The sequence below is a fragment of the Taudactylus pleione genome, unplaced genomic scaffold, assembly GCF_031769625.1.
Source record: "Taudactylus pleione unplaced genomic scaffold, aTauple2 ptg000538l, whole genome shotgun sequence".
Lineage (NCBI taxonomy): Eukaryota > Metazoa > Chordata > Amphibia > Anura > Myobatrachidae > Taudactylus > Taudactylus pleione.
The window spans coordinates 1016428-1032030 of record NW_028284940.1 but is presented as its reverse complement, the minus strand read 5'-3'; the positions used below and the strand labels follow the sequence as shown (position 1 = coordinate 1032030).

General features: G+C 48.2%; 1 protein-coding gene across 3 annotated transcripts in view; it reads right to left on the bottom strand.

Annotated features, from left to right (window-relative positions):
- Positions 1-4127: 4127 nt before the first annotated feature.
- The window catches only part of VEZF1 (vascular endothelial zinc finger 1), a 57843-nt gene continuing 46367 nt past the window's right edge, over positions 4128-15603 (bottom strand). For 2 of the 3 annotated variants that reach the window (XM_088451153.1, XM_088451152.1), the window contains exons 6-7: positions 6969-7073; positions 4128-6801 (exon numbers count right to left, since the gene is read on the bottom strand). In XM_088451153.1, coding sequence (XP_088307279.1) covers positions 6371-6801; positions 6969-7073 — 536 coding nt within the window. In that variant the 3' untranslated portion in view covers positions 4128-6370. The remainder of the gene's footprint in view (positions 6802-6968; positions 7074-15603) is intronic. The other variant, XM_088451154.1, reaches the window with a different exon arrangement.

The following is a 15603-nucleotide window of genomic DNA, read 5'->3' as shown; positions in this document are numbered from 1 at the left end:
ACACTGTAGCCGGAGAGGAAAATCACTTTCAAACATGATGGCACCAGGTATGTGACCCCTCTCACCAATTAAATAGTTAAAAGGCGAGAGAACACCCTGCAGCACTGCACCGCAAGGGCTTAGCAGAAAGAACAGGGACAGAATAAAGCTGACAGTTTAGAAGAAAAGTTACAGGCAGCAGCGCTAGCACAGTCGCATACAATGCAAAGAAAATCAATTCCTGCACTAACAGCGCTGATCACTCAACTACGCAGACACAGGGCCTGGTAGGACACAGCGCTGCATACACAGACCTGACCACAGCGGAGGAGAGGTATGCGGGGGGACCCAGACCACGATGCTTCCGTCCAGCGCTTCCAGCAGCGTTCACCATGCGTCCAGAAGAAGATGGCCGCCGAGGACCAGAGAGGAGGCTGGCCTGGGGGAGGAGCGCTGCCACAGGACCAGTCGGCAGCGTGCAGAGAGGGCTGTGTGCAGCGGGGGAGGCGCCGGCTGTGAGACAGGGAAGGCGCCCTCCCCTGGCATGCATTTAACCCCTGGGACGCCGCAGCGCTACCGCTCTGCTGCGGTTCCGCTGTCCCAGGGGGTAGTGGAAGCGCAGGTTGGTCGCCTGGCTCCACGCTGCAGCCAGTCCCCAGGGAACCCCCTGCCTGGGGACTCAGGACCATGTGATCAGCGGGGACCCACCGCGGGACCCCGCTGCTTACCTTTGTCCCCCTTAAATCCGGCCATGGTCCGGAACATCTGGAGTCACCGCTGTGACCCCAGATGCTCACCAACATCCCCGGATCGGTACCGGCGTTCTGGTACCAGCGGGGGTGTAGGGAAGACAGCATGGACATCAGGACTGACTGTCCATGCTGTACATCCAGATGTGCATCCACAGCTGCATAGGAGAAAGCTTCAGGGGCTCTTCTAGCCCCCACTCCGACAGATGCACCCGACTCCGGCCGGGCACCAAACTAAACTGAGGTGCCTTGGCTCGGGGGCGGGGTATAGGAGGGGGACCCTAGTGCATCCTGGGAGGCTGAAAAGCTTAACTCTATGGTGCCCGGCGACTGACGTCACACCTATACCCCAAGGTATCCTGTGGATACCCTATGGACCCTGAAGTAGAAATAACCCAGTGACGTGGTCAATGACGCTGCTGTATTAATTATGCACACCCTTAAAACGCCTGTTTTGACCTTTAAGCACGCCTGCGTTCGGATCTCCACTCCCCGTTTTCAAGCACCTTCCCGTTACCACCCACATACGCATCCTCCTGTCACTCAAAATAGCAGGCATTCGCTATTTAGCGAGCAAACGATTTTCGGCCGCACTGACTGGTTCGTGCATGCGTATTACAATCCGTACGCATGCGTAGTTGTGTAAACATCGCTCGGAACGAATGAGCGGCCGCTTATGAGCGGCTCTGAATCAGGCCCTTGGTTAGCCCAGCAACCCAGGGAGGCTGAGACTTACATGCCTCAGCTAACTCAGACGTTAAATCCATCATTACTCCTACCATGTCAGCGGCCCATGGAGGCGCAGGTGAGGCAATAATAGCCATAGGTGGATCAATTGCTACACAAGCATCACATAACGTGGGCCCAGCAGCATGCGGCTTTGTTCTAGGTGTAACAATAAACTAACCAACATCCTTTGAGATGCCTTTGTTCTGTTTGACATGGATACACACAGTCAACACACACAGAGGGACAGAGTATATACAGAAGTAAAGAAAACAGAAGGCTGGCTTGGGACACAGAGGAGATACTACACCCCACTCCCTTCCCACAGATCAGATTCCCTGCACCCCCAGTGTATTATGCACAGCCTCTGTACCAGAGCCTTCTGTGCTTAACTTGTAGCTTTGTAGCCAGGAATGGGGAGCAAAAGAATCCAGCCTTCAGTTCTGCTGCACTCTTCCTGGATAAGGGAGAGATACAGACATGAAAGTTAACAAACGGCAGCCACGCTGTTACTACAGCCGCTTGCTGCATATAGTGGAGAGACAGCCCGCGCTGCTTAGGCTCCGCCCCTTTCTTCATGCCCTAAGGGCTCCATTATGGCTATGTGGTCCACCCCCCCCTCCCCTCATGTATCAGCAGTGAGAGAGAAGCAGGGAGCCGCATGTATCAGCGGGGAGAGGGAAGCAGGGAGCCGTGTGTATCAGCGGGGCGCGTGTAGCGCTGTGTACACACAGCTTCCCTTAGACAGCGCAGGGCAGCGCCGACAGCGGGCTTCCCTTACACAGCGCACAGGTGTAGCGCTGTTTAACTGTGCTATGCACACACTAAAGCGCTGGGCAGCGGGGGCAGGAGACGGGGGATGCGCAGCTTGTTACTCACTGCGTGTCCCCTGTAGTCTCTCTCTGGCAGGTCAGCAGTCTTCTCTTCTTGTGTGTAGACTTAGCTGTGGCAATAAGGAGCTGTCAGAAGCTCTTGTAATGAGCCCTGTGCACTCCTTCCTGGTGTTTGCTAAAACACCAGGGTGCCAGGTACCCGGACCCCACGTTTTAGATAGGTGGCGAAGGGTACCTATAGGTGTAAAAGATGCTTTTAAATAAAAATAAAATAAATGTATTTGCTGGAGCACAGCATGTGACCAGCTCCATGAGGCACATTTTCTAAACTGAGGGCTGATGGGGCATAGAGGGGGAGGAGATTCACACTTCTAGATTATTTTAAAGTGCCAGCTCCAGTTATCCACGCCTCTATACCCCAGCGTAAGCACCTCCAGTGTCCCCTAGTGGATGAAAGAGAAAGTGGAGTGTGATAAACGACCAGCCACTCAGCTCCCAACTTTCATGTTACAGGCTGTTTGAAATATGACAGCTGGGAGCTGATTGGTTGGTCGTTTATCACTCTCTACTTTATCCCTTCCAAGAAGCTTCATACATCTGTCCCAATAAGAAACTTTCCCATTTTAAACTCAGAGGTTCCAAATGAGCATATGGAACGCCCACCCACTTCGCATCACAAAAGAATGCTGCCTCTCCTGCTAACTGATTTATTCCCCCAACTCCCGCCTTTAAGATTTTACCTGTGCTGCTCCCTACGTCTGGAATTCTCTCACTATCAGACTCTCCACAAAACTTCAAACGGCTCTCAAGACCCACTACCTTCATCAAAGCTAACCCTCCGCTCCATTGTCATGGTCTACCCCATCTGTGTCACCCATCTATCTGCCCCTTCCCTTTAGAATGTAAGCTCTCATGAGCAGGGCCCTCTTTTCTTTCCCTTACTTATACTTCCATTTACTTCATACTCCCTACCACGGCAACTAACCCCTGGTTTCTGCCGCCCTGTTGCTTGAGTATTATGACCATATGTTTGCACTTGTGCCCTCCACTGCATATAAGTCACAATGCCTTAAACACCAGGCCTAACCAGTATGCTTACAAACTACTCTCAGCTTGCCGGGGCATATAGATATTAAACAAACCTTTGCCACATAATACTCAGATATTTGCATTGATTCATTTTACAAATTGTAAATATTCTCATTATACATTGTGTGCATATGTGGTTTTTCAAGTGACAACTTGTTCAGTGATTTTAGGGAATCAAAGCATAGCCAAATGAACGTTAGAGAGAGTCTCAGGGATAAACTTACTAAGATTTCTAAAGATGAAAATGGTGATGGTGCCCAAAGCAACCAATCAGCTACTCGCTATCATTACTCACCATCATTTCTAGAAAATGATAGACAGAATCTGATTGGTTGATATGTGCACCACCACCATTTGTCTGTTTTAAGCTGCATACACACGATTTTTTGAACGATTATCGTTAAATATAGTTTAACGATAGTTTGAAAAAATCGTTCACTTTCAGTCAAACTATGACAACTATCGTTATGCGCATTCACGTTTGTAGTTTAGTCAGACTTGTCAACTCAACGATTTTCATTAAGGGAATATGCAAAAATCATTTGTAGTTCAAAAAAATCGTTCATTACACTTTAAAAAAATCTGACAGAAAATCGTTCATAAAATCATTGGTAACAAAAAATCGTGTGTGTATCAAACTCCCAAGCACATCAGAGGCTTCAATTTTAAACTACAGGTAATGGTCATGTCAGGATTTCCAACAGTTTTACACAGACACAAACTTATGCAAACAATTGGACATTACATATAGTATTGCTTATGTTTTTATTTTGAAGCAACCCACAAAGATGACCAATAAAGATAATTTTCTCTACATTTCTTGTTTATTGAGACCAACTAATTAAAAAGGCACAAACATGGGGCATGTTTACAGACATTTTAACAAACATATACATTAGAAGTGTAGGAATGCGGCTGCCTTCTGCTAACCAGAAAGTACCTAAGCTTTTGTATATACAAAAGATGTACAATTTTATGTCCTACAATACAAAAATCAGTTATAAAATTATTATTTCTTTTTTTACACTGAATCCTATTTTATTGTATATATCAAGCCCCTACACACTGTATGTTTCTATCATTTGAGAAGTTTGTCCTCTTATTTTAAAGCATGCCACTTTTTCTACTGCAATGGCTGAATGGGCCTTTTTTTCTGTTTTAGAATACTTGTTATAAGTTCATTTGCTACCATTATCTGCCAAAAATAAATTATCCAGCAGAAAATAGGTTGAAATGCATAAATACAACTTACTCTGAATCTGTTAGGAGAAAAAACTTTTTAATGTAGAGTATTTTTTTTTCTTATATCGCTAAACAATGTCTGGAAAAGTCTGTAACACATGGCTTATAAAATGTGTTAGCTAATATCTACAGCAATTAAAGATCCAATGCTTATCTAAAAACAAAGAAGAGTTTAGGTCACATGATTCGCTAAAAAGCAAGGACTTTGTAATATTTTGGTTTACTACAATACATTTAACATTTGGGATGATTAAAGTCAAAATTAAAAACACATACATGTAGCTCAGCAATGGTGTGTGTGGTTAAGTGACCAATAAGCAAGTGCTGTTGGGGACAGGCCAAGACAGGCTAAATCCCACTGTCACTAAAAGAAAACTAGCAAGAACAAGGATTTGAATATAAAAAAATGCTAACATATTTACACATTAAAAACAGAGTATTCTACAGCACACAATTAATAACGTTCTTAAAAGAAAAAAAAAAAAGCACACAAAAAAAAGAAAAGCAGGAAAAAAACGAAACCACCTATGAATAATCTTGTCTTGCTGGGCTCACTACCTAGTTAGTGGTTAGAAAACAAACTGTATACAATTTTAATTAATAAAAAAATACAACAGATCTTCTACAACTTTCCTGACCCATCAGAAAGTCCATAATGGATTAGCTCATTCAGATCCTCCTTGTGCTTCTACACCCGTTAAGTGAAACATTGTTCTATATTTTTCTTGAAAAATCTTCCTTTTGCTCGATTCCATGCTGGTTATAATACGGTTTTCTACATTTCATAGCTACATGTCAATCATTGCGAAAAAAATGTAATAAAGCTTCAATAGAGAAGTAGACATCAGAGGGCTATTGATGTGACAACCAGTTTAAAAACTATTCATTCTACCTTTCCAAGGAGACAACACGCATTTTCCAAGAGTCTTGTTGGACAAAAGCATGATTTAAAAAAAAATTGTAACGATAACACTCCCTTTCTTGTTATGAAAAATATTTACATGCCAAATGCTGAGGAGTCAAGAATCAAAAAGTGGAACAACCTTTTTAATCAATGTACTTGGGATTTTATTTTTAAAATTTCACTTAAGCCTGTTTGTGTCACTAATATGTATTCGCTCACTGTGGGAGCGACATGAGTTACATGCACTTTCCACGTGAATATGGGAAATGTCCATTTTCCTATGCAATACTGCTTACAAACATCCATCGCTGTGAAATGCGGATTCTTAGGAACACACAATACTGTGTGTTCTATGGGTTTCATTTACTTGGAACATTGCCACTTAAGAAGCACAGAGGAGTACCTGTCCTTGCATCTGTTATAGCGTCTGTTATAGTAGTGATTAAAAAAATAAAAATAGGGTAATAAAAAGGATCCAAATGTGCTGGCATACAACAAAGACATCTCTTGCTAGTGTTATTTAAAACAGGAGTAATTGGGGTAAAATACTAATAGTTTTTTTTTTTTTTTTTTTATTATTATTATTATTATTAGGTCGCAAACAGTCTTCTAGCCTATATGCAGTCTTCATATTTATGTCCCATTCCCCCTTTCTTCAGTGGGTGTGGTCCAGGTCGCCAATTATGAGGCTGAATAATGACCAATGAAATTAATCAGAAGGCCAGTCAGCAGCACATTTTGTACGCCTCCGTGTTAAATCTAATGTAAGTTGCCTGTAGAGAATTACTGAGCAACCTTTTAATACTGTTGTGAATACATACATTATTTTATTATTGTCATCTTCTTCATTACCAAGGTGGTGTAGATGGTAGAGCTTGGGATAAGAATGGCATACTCTCCACTGGTCTCATTGCTATATTTAATGGAGTGGCTAAAGTCATTGGTGTTGGTAGATTCATAGGACTCGTTATAGTGACTGGATGTGCTATATTCACTGGAGCAGTAACAGAGGTAGGCAGATTAACTGAAGATGTTAAGGACAAAGGTGAAGTCATTGAAATTGGTGTTGTTATGGTCACTGGGTGCCCCAAATTCATGGGAGAAGTGATGTTAACAGGACTTGAAACATTCACTGGACTTCTCATGCTCATGGCTGCTGCCACTGTTACTGGGTTTGTCAGGGTCCCCGATGCTGCCATAGTGGATGTAATATTGAAGGGAGAAGTAAGAGTCACAGACGTCTGAGCTACAGTAGAAGTTTGGCACATGTTGCTTGTGTCTAAAAGAGGAAAGAAAGTAAAAATAAAACGTTATTTACCACTCCATCTAATGCATAACTAATGCAAAAAAACTAAATCCTGTATTAAGAAGATTAAGTCAGAATAGCATGCTGTTTACATACATTTAATAAGAAGGCAACATTCCCACAGTATTAACAAATATTACATTGCAGTGTAGATGGCTTCTGAATCAGCTGGTATGAAGACATAAATTCACCTATTGAAAAGGTCCTATGATTCTGATCCACAGCACAAAATAGTGAGTCTGGAGCTGAAATAAGAGGAATAGTAATATATAAAAGTCCCAAAATTAGGGGTTTACTTTAAAACAGTCATGTAATAGAAACTTTGTAAAATAGCCAAGGTGTTAACCAGCAATATAAGAGTATTTCTATTTTCACATACAGTACTTCATACAGATGACCCATACAAAAAATTACATTGGACATAAGAACAGACTTCACTACTAGCACTTATTTGTGTCTTTACAATGTCTCCACCAATTTAATGCTCAAAACGGTCTACTGAAGCCAAAAAAAATATATTTTTTAATAACACACACAAAAAAAAACCCTCTACACAACAAACCAAAGTGTGTATAAACTGTTCACTAAAATATAAATTTTACAATGTATGCATTGTATACCATACTCAAACAATATAATTACAAATAATGACTTTGCAAACTGTACAATAGTTCTGTTGCTTTATTTACATAAGCTACACATTTGTTAATAGAAACATGGAATACTGAAATTGTATTGTGGAATGCTGCTGGAAGCCAAAGATTGGAAACTGCATATTCTCTTTTAGATACTCCAGAGTGGTCTGTCCAGGGCCGCTGCAAGGTTTCTCGGCACCCTAGGCATTTCTTCGGCCTTACACGCCCCCCCGCCCCCACCCTTAATGGCTACACAAGCCCTTATACTGTGCCCCCCCTATGCAGTGCCCCCAGTAGTGGTTCCCCTATACAGTGCCCCCAGTAGTGGTCCCCCCATGCAGTGCCCTTATACAGTGCCCTCAGTAGTGCCCCTTATAAAGTGGCACCAGTAGTAGTCCCCCACCTATGCAGTGTCCCTTATATAGTGACCCCAGTAGTAACCCTCCCTATGCAGTGCCCCCAGTAGTGGTCCCCCCGATGCAGTGCTCCCAGTAGTAGTCTCCCCCCCAGCAGTGCCCCAGTAGTAATCCCCCCCAAGTAGTAGCCCTCCCTATGCAGTGCCCCCAGTAGTGGTCCCACCAGTGCAGGGCCTACAGTAGGAGTGCCCCTAGTAGTAGCCCCCCCCAGCAGTAATCCCCCCCCTATGTTGTGCTCCCAGTAGTAGTCCCCCCCAGCAGTGCCCCCAGCAGCAGTCCCCCCCAACAGTACCCCTAGTAGTAATCCCCCTCTATGCAGTGCCCAAGTGGTCCCCCCAGCAGTGCTCCTAGTAGTCCTCCCAGCAGTGCCCCTAGTAGTACCCCCATCAGTGCCCCTAGTAGTACCCCAGCAGTAGTCCGTCCCCCCCCGCCAGATGCACACACACGAAAAAGGAAAAAAAAAAACCCTCCCCTTACCTCAATCCCCGCTCGGGCATGCTCCTCTGTCAGGCGTCCTCCTGCTCTGCATAATGGGAGAGACGTCATAACGTCTCTCCTGTCAGCCACTGTGGGAGCCGGAAGCCCGACTCCGGCAGTGGGCACAGCAGCCGATGAGAGTCTGTCTGACTCTCACGGCTGCTAAAACAAACACACAGCTGCCGGGGCCGGCGTGTTTGTTCCAAGTAGTGTAGTGCGGATGGCACTTATGTGCCTTCCACACTAGCGCCCTGCAGTGGCCGGCGCTCTTAGGCAAATGCCTAAGTTTGCCTAGTGGTAGTGCCGGCCCTGGGTCTGTCTCTGACATATACAGCTCCCACTGTCAGCAACAGAGAAGGGATAGCCATCCTGCAGTAGAGGAAGACTGGGACGTACATATAATGGATAGGGACCAGGATTGGGGTGGGCTGGAGTGACCAGGCATTTGCAGGGTCCATTTTACTAGTATGGGAAGCAATCGGGAAGCCGACTGCCTAAATACCGGCAGCTGGCTTCCAGACTGTCATATCCCGGGCAAGGGTGAAATGCCAGGCGTCTAGACGTAGACGCCCGCATTTCCCCAACGCCGGGAGACCGGCGCCCCGATCGTAGTGATGCCCGGCGTCGCGCGGGGGGGGGGGGGGGGGTTAGGGCTCCCAGGGGGGACTTAGGGTTAGGCACCCCCCCGGGAGGGTTAGGCTAGGGGGAGGGAGGGTTAGGCACCCCCCCCGGGGGATTTAGGTTTAGGCAGCGGGGAAGGGGGTGGTTAGGCAATTAGAGGGGGGATTAGGGTCAGGCACTTGGGGGGGAAGTTAGGGTTGGGCACCCCTAAGGAGGGTTAGGTTAGTACAAACTTACCTATCCACGATCGGGATTTCCAGCGCTGTCGGGCTTCCGCTGCTTCTAACTCTGCTCTTGTCGGGCTGCCGCTGACGGGAATCTCCATGCGGCCGGCGGTATTTCATACCCATTCCACTAGTATACAGTACAGTATTTATCCATGCTCACCTTGCTGATTGAAAAAAAATAACTTTACCATTTAACATCAATAGCATGACAAGATGCCATGTATTATTTTTTTTTTAGTCAAAACAACTTAATATTAAAGCTAGTCATATAAGACCATTCACTAGCAATGAATAACAGCAAGATTTGGTCAAATGCATGCATACATCCTTCGAGTGGTCTGCATTTACAATAGCCTAAATTATAAATGATATTAACAAGTAGATGAAACGCACTAACAGGAGAGCTGCTGGTAAAGGGGATGTCACTCCCTAAATTAAGGTAGATACACAAAAAGAAAGAAAAAACAGCGCTAAAATAATGAGATATGGTAAGAACTTACCCTTGTTATCTCTATTTCTACGAAGTCCATAGGGTTCCACAGGATACCTTGGGGTATAGGTGATGACATCAGTCTTCAGGCACCACAGAGTTAAAGTTTTCAGCCTCCCAGGATGCATCTGGGTCCCTCTCCTATACCCCGCCCCCGAGCCAAGGCATCTCAGTTACGTCACAAGCCATAGGCCGAAGGAGGAGAAGAAAGAGAGAGAAGAAAGATCTGGACACTCACGAGAATCACATTCTCACCATAGGGAGACGGAAAAACCGGTGACCAGAATAAAGCCCATCTGCAGTACAGGTGCGACAGGGGCGGGAGTCCTGTGGAACCCTATGGACTTCGTAGAAATAGAGATAACAAGGGTAAGTTCTTACCATATCTCTTATTTTCTACTTCAGGGTCCATAGGGTATCCACAGGATACCTTGGGGATGTCCCAAAGCAGTATCCTTTAAGGGTGGGGACGCTCCTGTGCTGAGAGGAGAATCCGCCGCCCGAAGGAAGCATCCTGAGAGGCAAAGGTGTCAAAAGCGTAATACCTCACAAAGGTATGGACAGAAGACCACGTATCAGCCTTGCAGTATCTGAACTGCAGAGGCACCACGTCTAGCTGCCCACGAAGGACCCACAGACTTAGTGGAATGAGCCCTCATAGAGGAGAGAACTGAAAGACCTTCATGGAGATAAGCTTCTGAAATTGCCATACGAATCCAGCCTGCCAAAGTCTGCTTTGAAGCAGGCCAACCCTTTTTACGGAAGCCATAGAGGACAAACAAAGCATCCGACTTCCTAAACGAAGAATTGCGGTCCACATAAATCTTAAAGGCCCGCACAACATCCAAAGTGGCTTCACCCACTGAAAGTCCAGGTGAATTGAAAGCCGGCACAACAATTTCTTCATTGATGTGAAAACTGGATACCACTTTGGGAAGGAATCCCGGATGAGTGCGAAGCACCGCCCTATTCCTATGAAAAATCAGAAAAGGGGGTCTACAAGAGAGAACCCCTAAATCCGAAACCCTTCTGGCCGAGGCAATGGCCAGAAGGAATATGGTTTTAGCTGTAAGCCATTTAAAGTCCACTGAGTCCAGTGGTTCAAACGGCGGTCCCTGGAGAACTCTCAGGACCACAGCCCAATTCCAAGGCGCCACCGTTGGAACAAAAGGTGGCTGAATGCGAAGAACACCTCGCATAAAGGTGTGCACATCAGAGAGCGCAGCAATCCTACGATGAAACCAGACTGACAGGGCAGACACCTGCACTTTCAGAGAAGCCAGGCGAAGCCCATGATCCAGTCCAGCCTGTAGGAAAGCCAACACCCTAGACAGGCGAAACTCCCTAGGGGAATACCCTCTAGGTCTACACCACCGGAAGAAAGTATGCCACACACGATGGTAGATTCTTGCCGAGGAAGGTTTACGAGCTCTTAGCATGGTTTGCACCACGGAGCCAGAAAAACCCTCTGGACCTTAGCATGACCGTTTCAACAGCCACACTGAGTCAGGTCCGGGTGAAGACAAGGACCCTGTGACAGCAGATTTGGTCGTAATGGTAACCTCAGAGGAACGTCTACTGACAGACTGGAGGTCGGAGAACCAGTGCCGTGGGAGCTATCAACGGTAGCGTACCTCCTTCTTGATTTGAATTTCCGTATTACCCGCGGAAGGAGGGAAAAGGTAGGCAAACTGGAACGTCTACTGGACGGACAGGGCATACACCAGAGACGCCTTTTCGTCTCTTGTTCGAGACCCGTACACCGGCAACTTGTTGTTGTGCCGGGACGCCATGAGGTCTATCTCTGGAAGACCCCACTTGTCCACCAGACTCTGAAAGACGTCCTGGTGTAAAGACCACTCTCCCGGATGCACGTCCTAACTGCTGAGAAAATCCGCTTCCAAGTAGAGGACTCCCGGGATGAACACTGCTGATAATGCTGGGAGATTGCGCTCCGCCCAGACCAGAATACGGGACACTTTTGCGAGCGCTGCCCGACTTTGGGTTCCTCCTTGCTGGTTTAAATAGGCCACCGTGGTGGCGTTGTCCGACGGGACCTGCACAGGGTGACCCTGGAGAACCGGCTGTGCCAGCTGGAGAGCTCTTAACACCGCATGGAGCTCCAAAATGTTTATTGGAAGCTCCGCTTTCGCCCAAGTCCACCTGCCCTGAAACAAGTGTGGACCCGTAACAGCTCCCCAGCCCCGGAGACTGGCATCCGTTGTTAACAGGACCCAGTTCGCCACCCAGAACGGGCGACCCTTGTTGAGGTGGGTCGTCTGCAAACACCAGGTTAGAGACAGGCGAACGTCCGGAGTGAGCCCCATCGTCTGGGACTTGAGACACTGAGGCAATCCATTCCATCTGGACCGGATCAATAGCAGCAGAGGTCTGGAGTGAAATTGGGCGTACTCCACCATGTCGAATACCGACACCATTGAGCCCAATAACCTCATTGCCGAGTGTATCGACACTCGACGATACTGCAGACAACTGCGCACCCTCAACTACAAAGCAAGGATCTTTTCCTCCGTCACAAAGATCCACTGCTGCCTGAAGTCCAATAAGGCCCCGAGGTGCAGGATCCTCTGAGACGGGATGAGAGTGGACCTCTGCCAGTTTGTCAACCAGCCGTGACGTTGCAGTACCGCAATCGTCATATCCAGATGGTGTAAAAGAAGCTCTGGAGACCCCGCTATCAACAGGAGGTCGTCCAGATAAGGCAACAGTCGGACTCCCTGCGTCCGCAGGAGAGCCGCCATGACCGCCATGACCTTGGTGAATACCCGTGGAGCAGTCACCAGGCCAAAAGGCAGTGCCCGGAACTGGAAATGTTCGTTGCAGATTGCCAATCTGAGGAACTGCTGATGGCGCAAAAGAATAGGGACATGCAGGTAAGCGTCCTGGATGTCCAATGACACCATGTAGTCCCCAGGTTCCAGTGCCAGAATAATGGACCGCAGGGTCTCCATCCGAAACAGAGGCACCCTCAAGGACTTGTTGAGGGCCTTTAGGTTTAGTATTGAACGGTAAGACCCATTGGGTTTCTGCACCAAAAATAGAATGGAATAGAAACCCAGGCCCCTCTGGGAAATTGGAACATGCACTGAAACTCCGGCCTGGAGCATAGTGTGCAAAACCTTCCGCAGTTCCGAGGCTTTGCTCCGGTCTAGCGGAAGGCCTGTGGTAAAGAACCGGGATGGAGGCCTGTGCCGAAAGGAGAGGGCATACCCGTGAGAGACCACCTCCTGAATCCAAGTGTCTGTCGTAGTCCTCGACCAGCACTGGGCGAACTGAAGCAGGCGCCCCCCACTTTGGGGTCCCCCAAAGGGAGGTCTGGACCGTCAGGCCGCAGGTTTGTTATCTGACCTAGGAGCCGGACGTCTGGTACTCCAGACCTGTTTCTTGGGCTTGGACAATTTCTTGGTCCCAGCCTGCCGTGGAAAGGACTGTACTTTAGGCCTACCTTGGGCCCTGTGAGGCCGAAAGGACGACCCACCAGCACTAGAAGGAATCGTAGCAGACGGAAGACATGCAGATTTTGCTGCTGCCAACGTGGCTACTATTTTGTCCAGATCTGGACCAAATAGTACCTGTCCAGACCTTCTAATCCCTTTTTGGAATCCGCGTCCGCTTTCCAAGAACGCAACCATAAGGTGCGACGAGCAGCCACGGCTGCAGAAGAGATCCTAGAGGTGAGCATACAAATATCTAAGGCCGCTTCATTAATGAAAGTGGCCGAGTCTCGGAGATTGCCCACCAACTCAGTCTGTTCAGCCGAACAGTCAGAGATAAAGACGCCTCCAAATTATCCGCCCAGCGCTCCATAGCTCTGGCTACCCAACACACGGCCATAGCCAGTCTGGATGCTTCCCTGCAAGGGAATAAACGGATTTGAGGCAGATCTCCACCTTGCGGTCAGTGACATCCTTCAAGGATGACATCGAAGGCATAGGCAACGTGGCACTTTTGACTAGGCGTGTGACATGTGAATCCACTTGCGTAGGGGATTCCCACTTAGAAAAATAATTGACCGCAAACGGATAAGCCACAGCTAAGCGCCTCTGGGGCTGAAACCGTTTACCTGGATTTTTCCACACCTCCTCTAAATGATCCACTAATTGATCAGAAAGAGGGAAGACCGTAGCCTCACCCTTAATATCCTTAAAAAGGCATATATGAATGTAGCCACCGAAGGATCAATATCCTCAATAACTAAAGCCGAGCGGACCGCTCGAATAAGACCAGGGATATACACCTTGGACTTAGCGTTCGGCTCTTTGGTACGGAGAGGTTCTTGGTCAGATAGATCCAGAATCTCCCCATCATCTGACATCTCATCGTCATCTCCATAAGGAGCAGATAAAGACGCCACCGGCCATTTATGAGGCCGCAACACAGACTCCCCCTGTAAAACATCGGACAAATGCTGAACCGATGTAGTTAGAGTATTAACCCACGCAGGCTCCGGAGAAACCTGGGAAGGGACAGGGAGACTGTGGGGTACCATCAATTGTCTCAGGAACTCCCGCATGGGTGACGACACCACTGACTGCTGGGACAAACCCGTCTGGGTAAACGCAGGTGGCGGAGCTATCTGGCCCACAAGGGTTGTAAGCGCCTTAGCGAAACAAGCCCAGGGAGGTTCCTGTACCGGGACAGTGACCATAATCGGGCGTGACAGTGCCAGGCACTGGGGACAAAACCCCTCCGCGTTACCCTCCCCCTCCGCTATTGGTACCTTACATTTAGTACACATGAGCTGGAGAGGAAGTCAGTCTCAGACATGATGGTAAGTATGTAACACTCACACCTATACGTATTGGTATAGTGTGAATAACACCCTGCACACGACGCAGCACCGCAAGGGCTTTGAGCAGAGCAAGATCAGGGACAGTAATAAGGCTGACAGTAGAAAGTGAAAGTACAGACAGCAGGCTAGCAGATTAGTCACATACAATGCAGAAGAAACAAATCCCTGCACTATTAGCGCTGGTTCTCAACTACTCAGACCCTCAGGCTGGTAGGACTCAGCGCTGCATACACTGACCTCTGACAAACGGAGGAGAGGTATGCTGGGGGACCCAGACCGCAATGCCACCGCTCACAGGCTTCCAGCAGCGTTCACCATGCTTCAAAGATGGCCACCGAGGAGCAGAGGATGAAGGAGGCCGGCCTGGGGGAGGAGCGCTGACACACTATGGCCAATCAGACAGAGCAGAGAGGCTGTGGTGCAGCAGGGGAGGCGCCGGCTGTGAGACAGGGAAAGCGCGCTCCCCTGGCATGCATTTAACCCCTGGGACGCAGCAGCGCATGCCGCTCAGCAGCGGCCCGCTGTCCCAGGGGGTAGTGGAAGCGCAGGTTGGTCGCCTGGCTCCACGCTGCAGCCAGTCCCCAGGGAGATCCCTGCCGGGGGACTCAGGACCATGTGACCAGCGGGGACCCACCGCGGGACCCCGCTGCTTACCTGCTATTCCCTGGGATCCGGCCATGGTCCAAGACATCTGGGGGCACCGCTAGCCGTGACCCCAGATGTCTACCAGCATCCCCGGATCAGTACCGGCGTTCTGGTACCGGCGGGGTGTAGGGGAAGACGGCATGGACGTCAGTACTGACTGTCCATGCTGTACTCCCAGATGTGCAGCCAGCGCTGCCTTTAAAACAAACTTCAGGGGCTCTTCATAGCCCTCCTCTGCACAGTGCCTCCGACTCCGAGCCAGGCACCGACGAAACTGAGATGCCTTGGCCCGGGGGCGGGGTATAGGAGAGGGACCCAGATGCATCCTGGGAGGCTGAAAACTTTAACTCTGTGGTGCCTGAAGACTGACGTCATCACCTATACCCCAAGGTATCCTGTGGATACCCTATGGACCCTGCAGTAGAAATTATGATTATAGGATTAATGATGC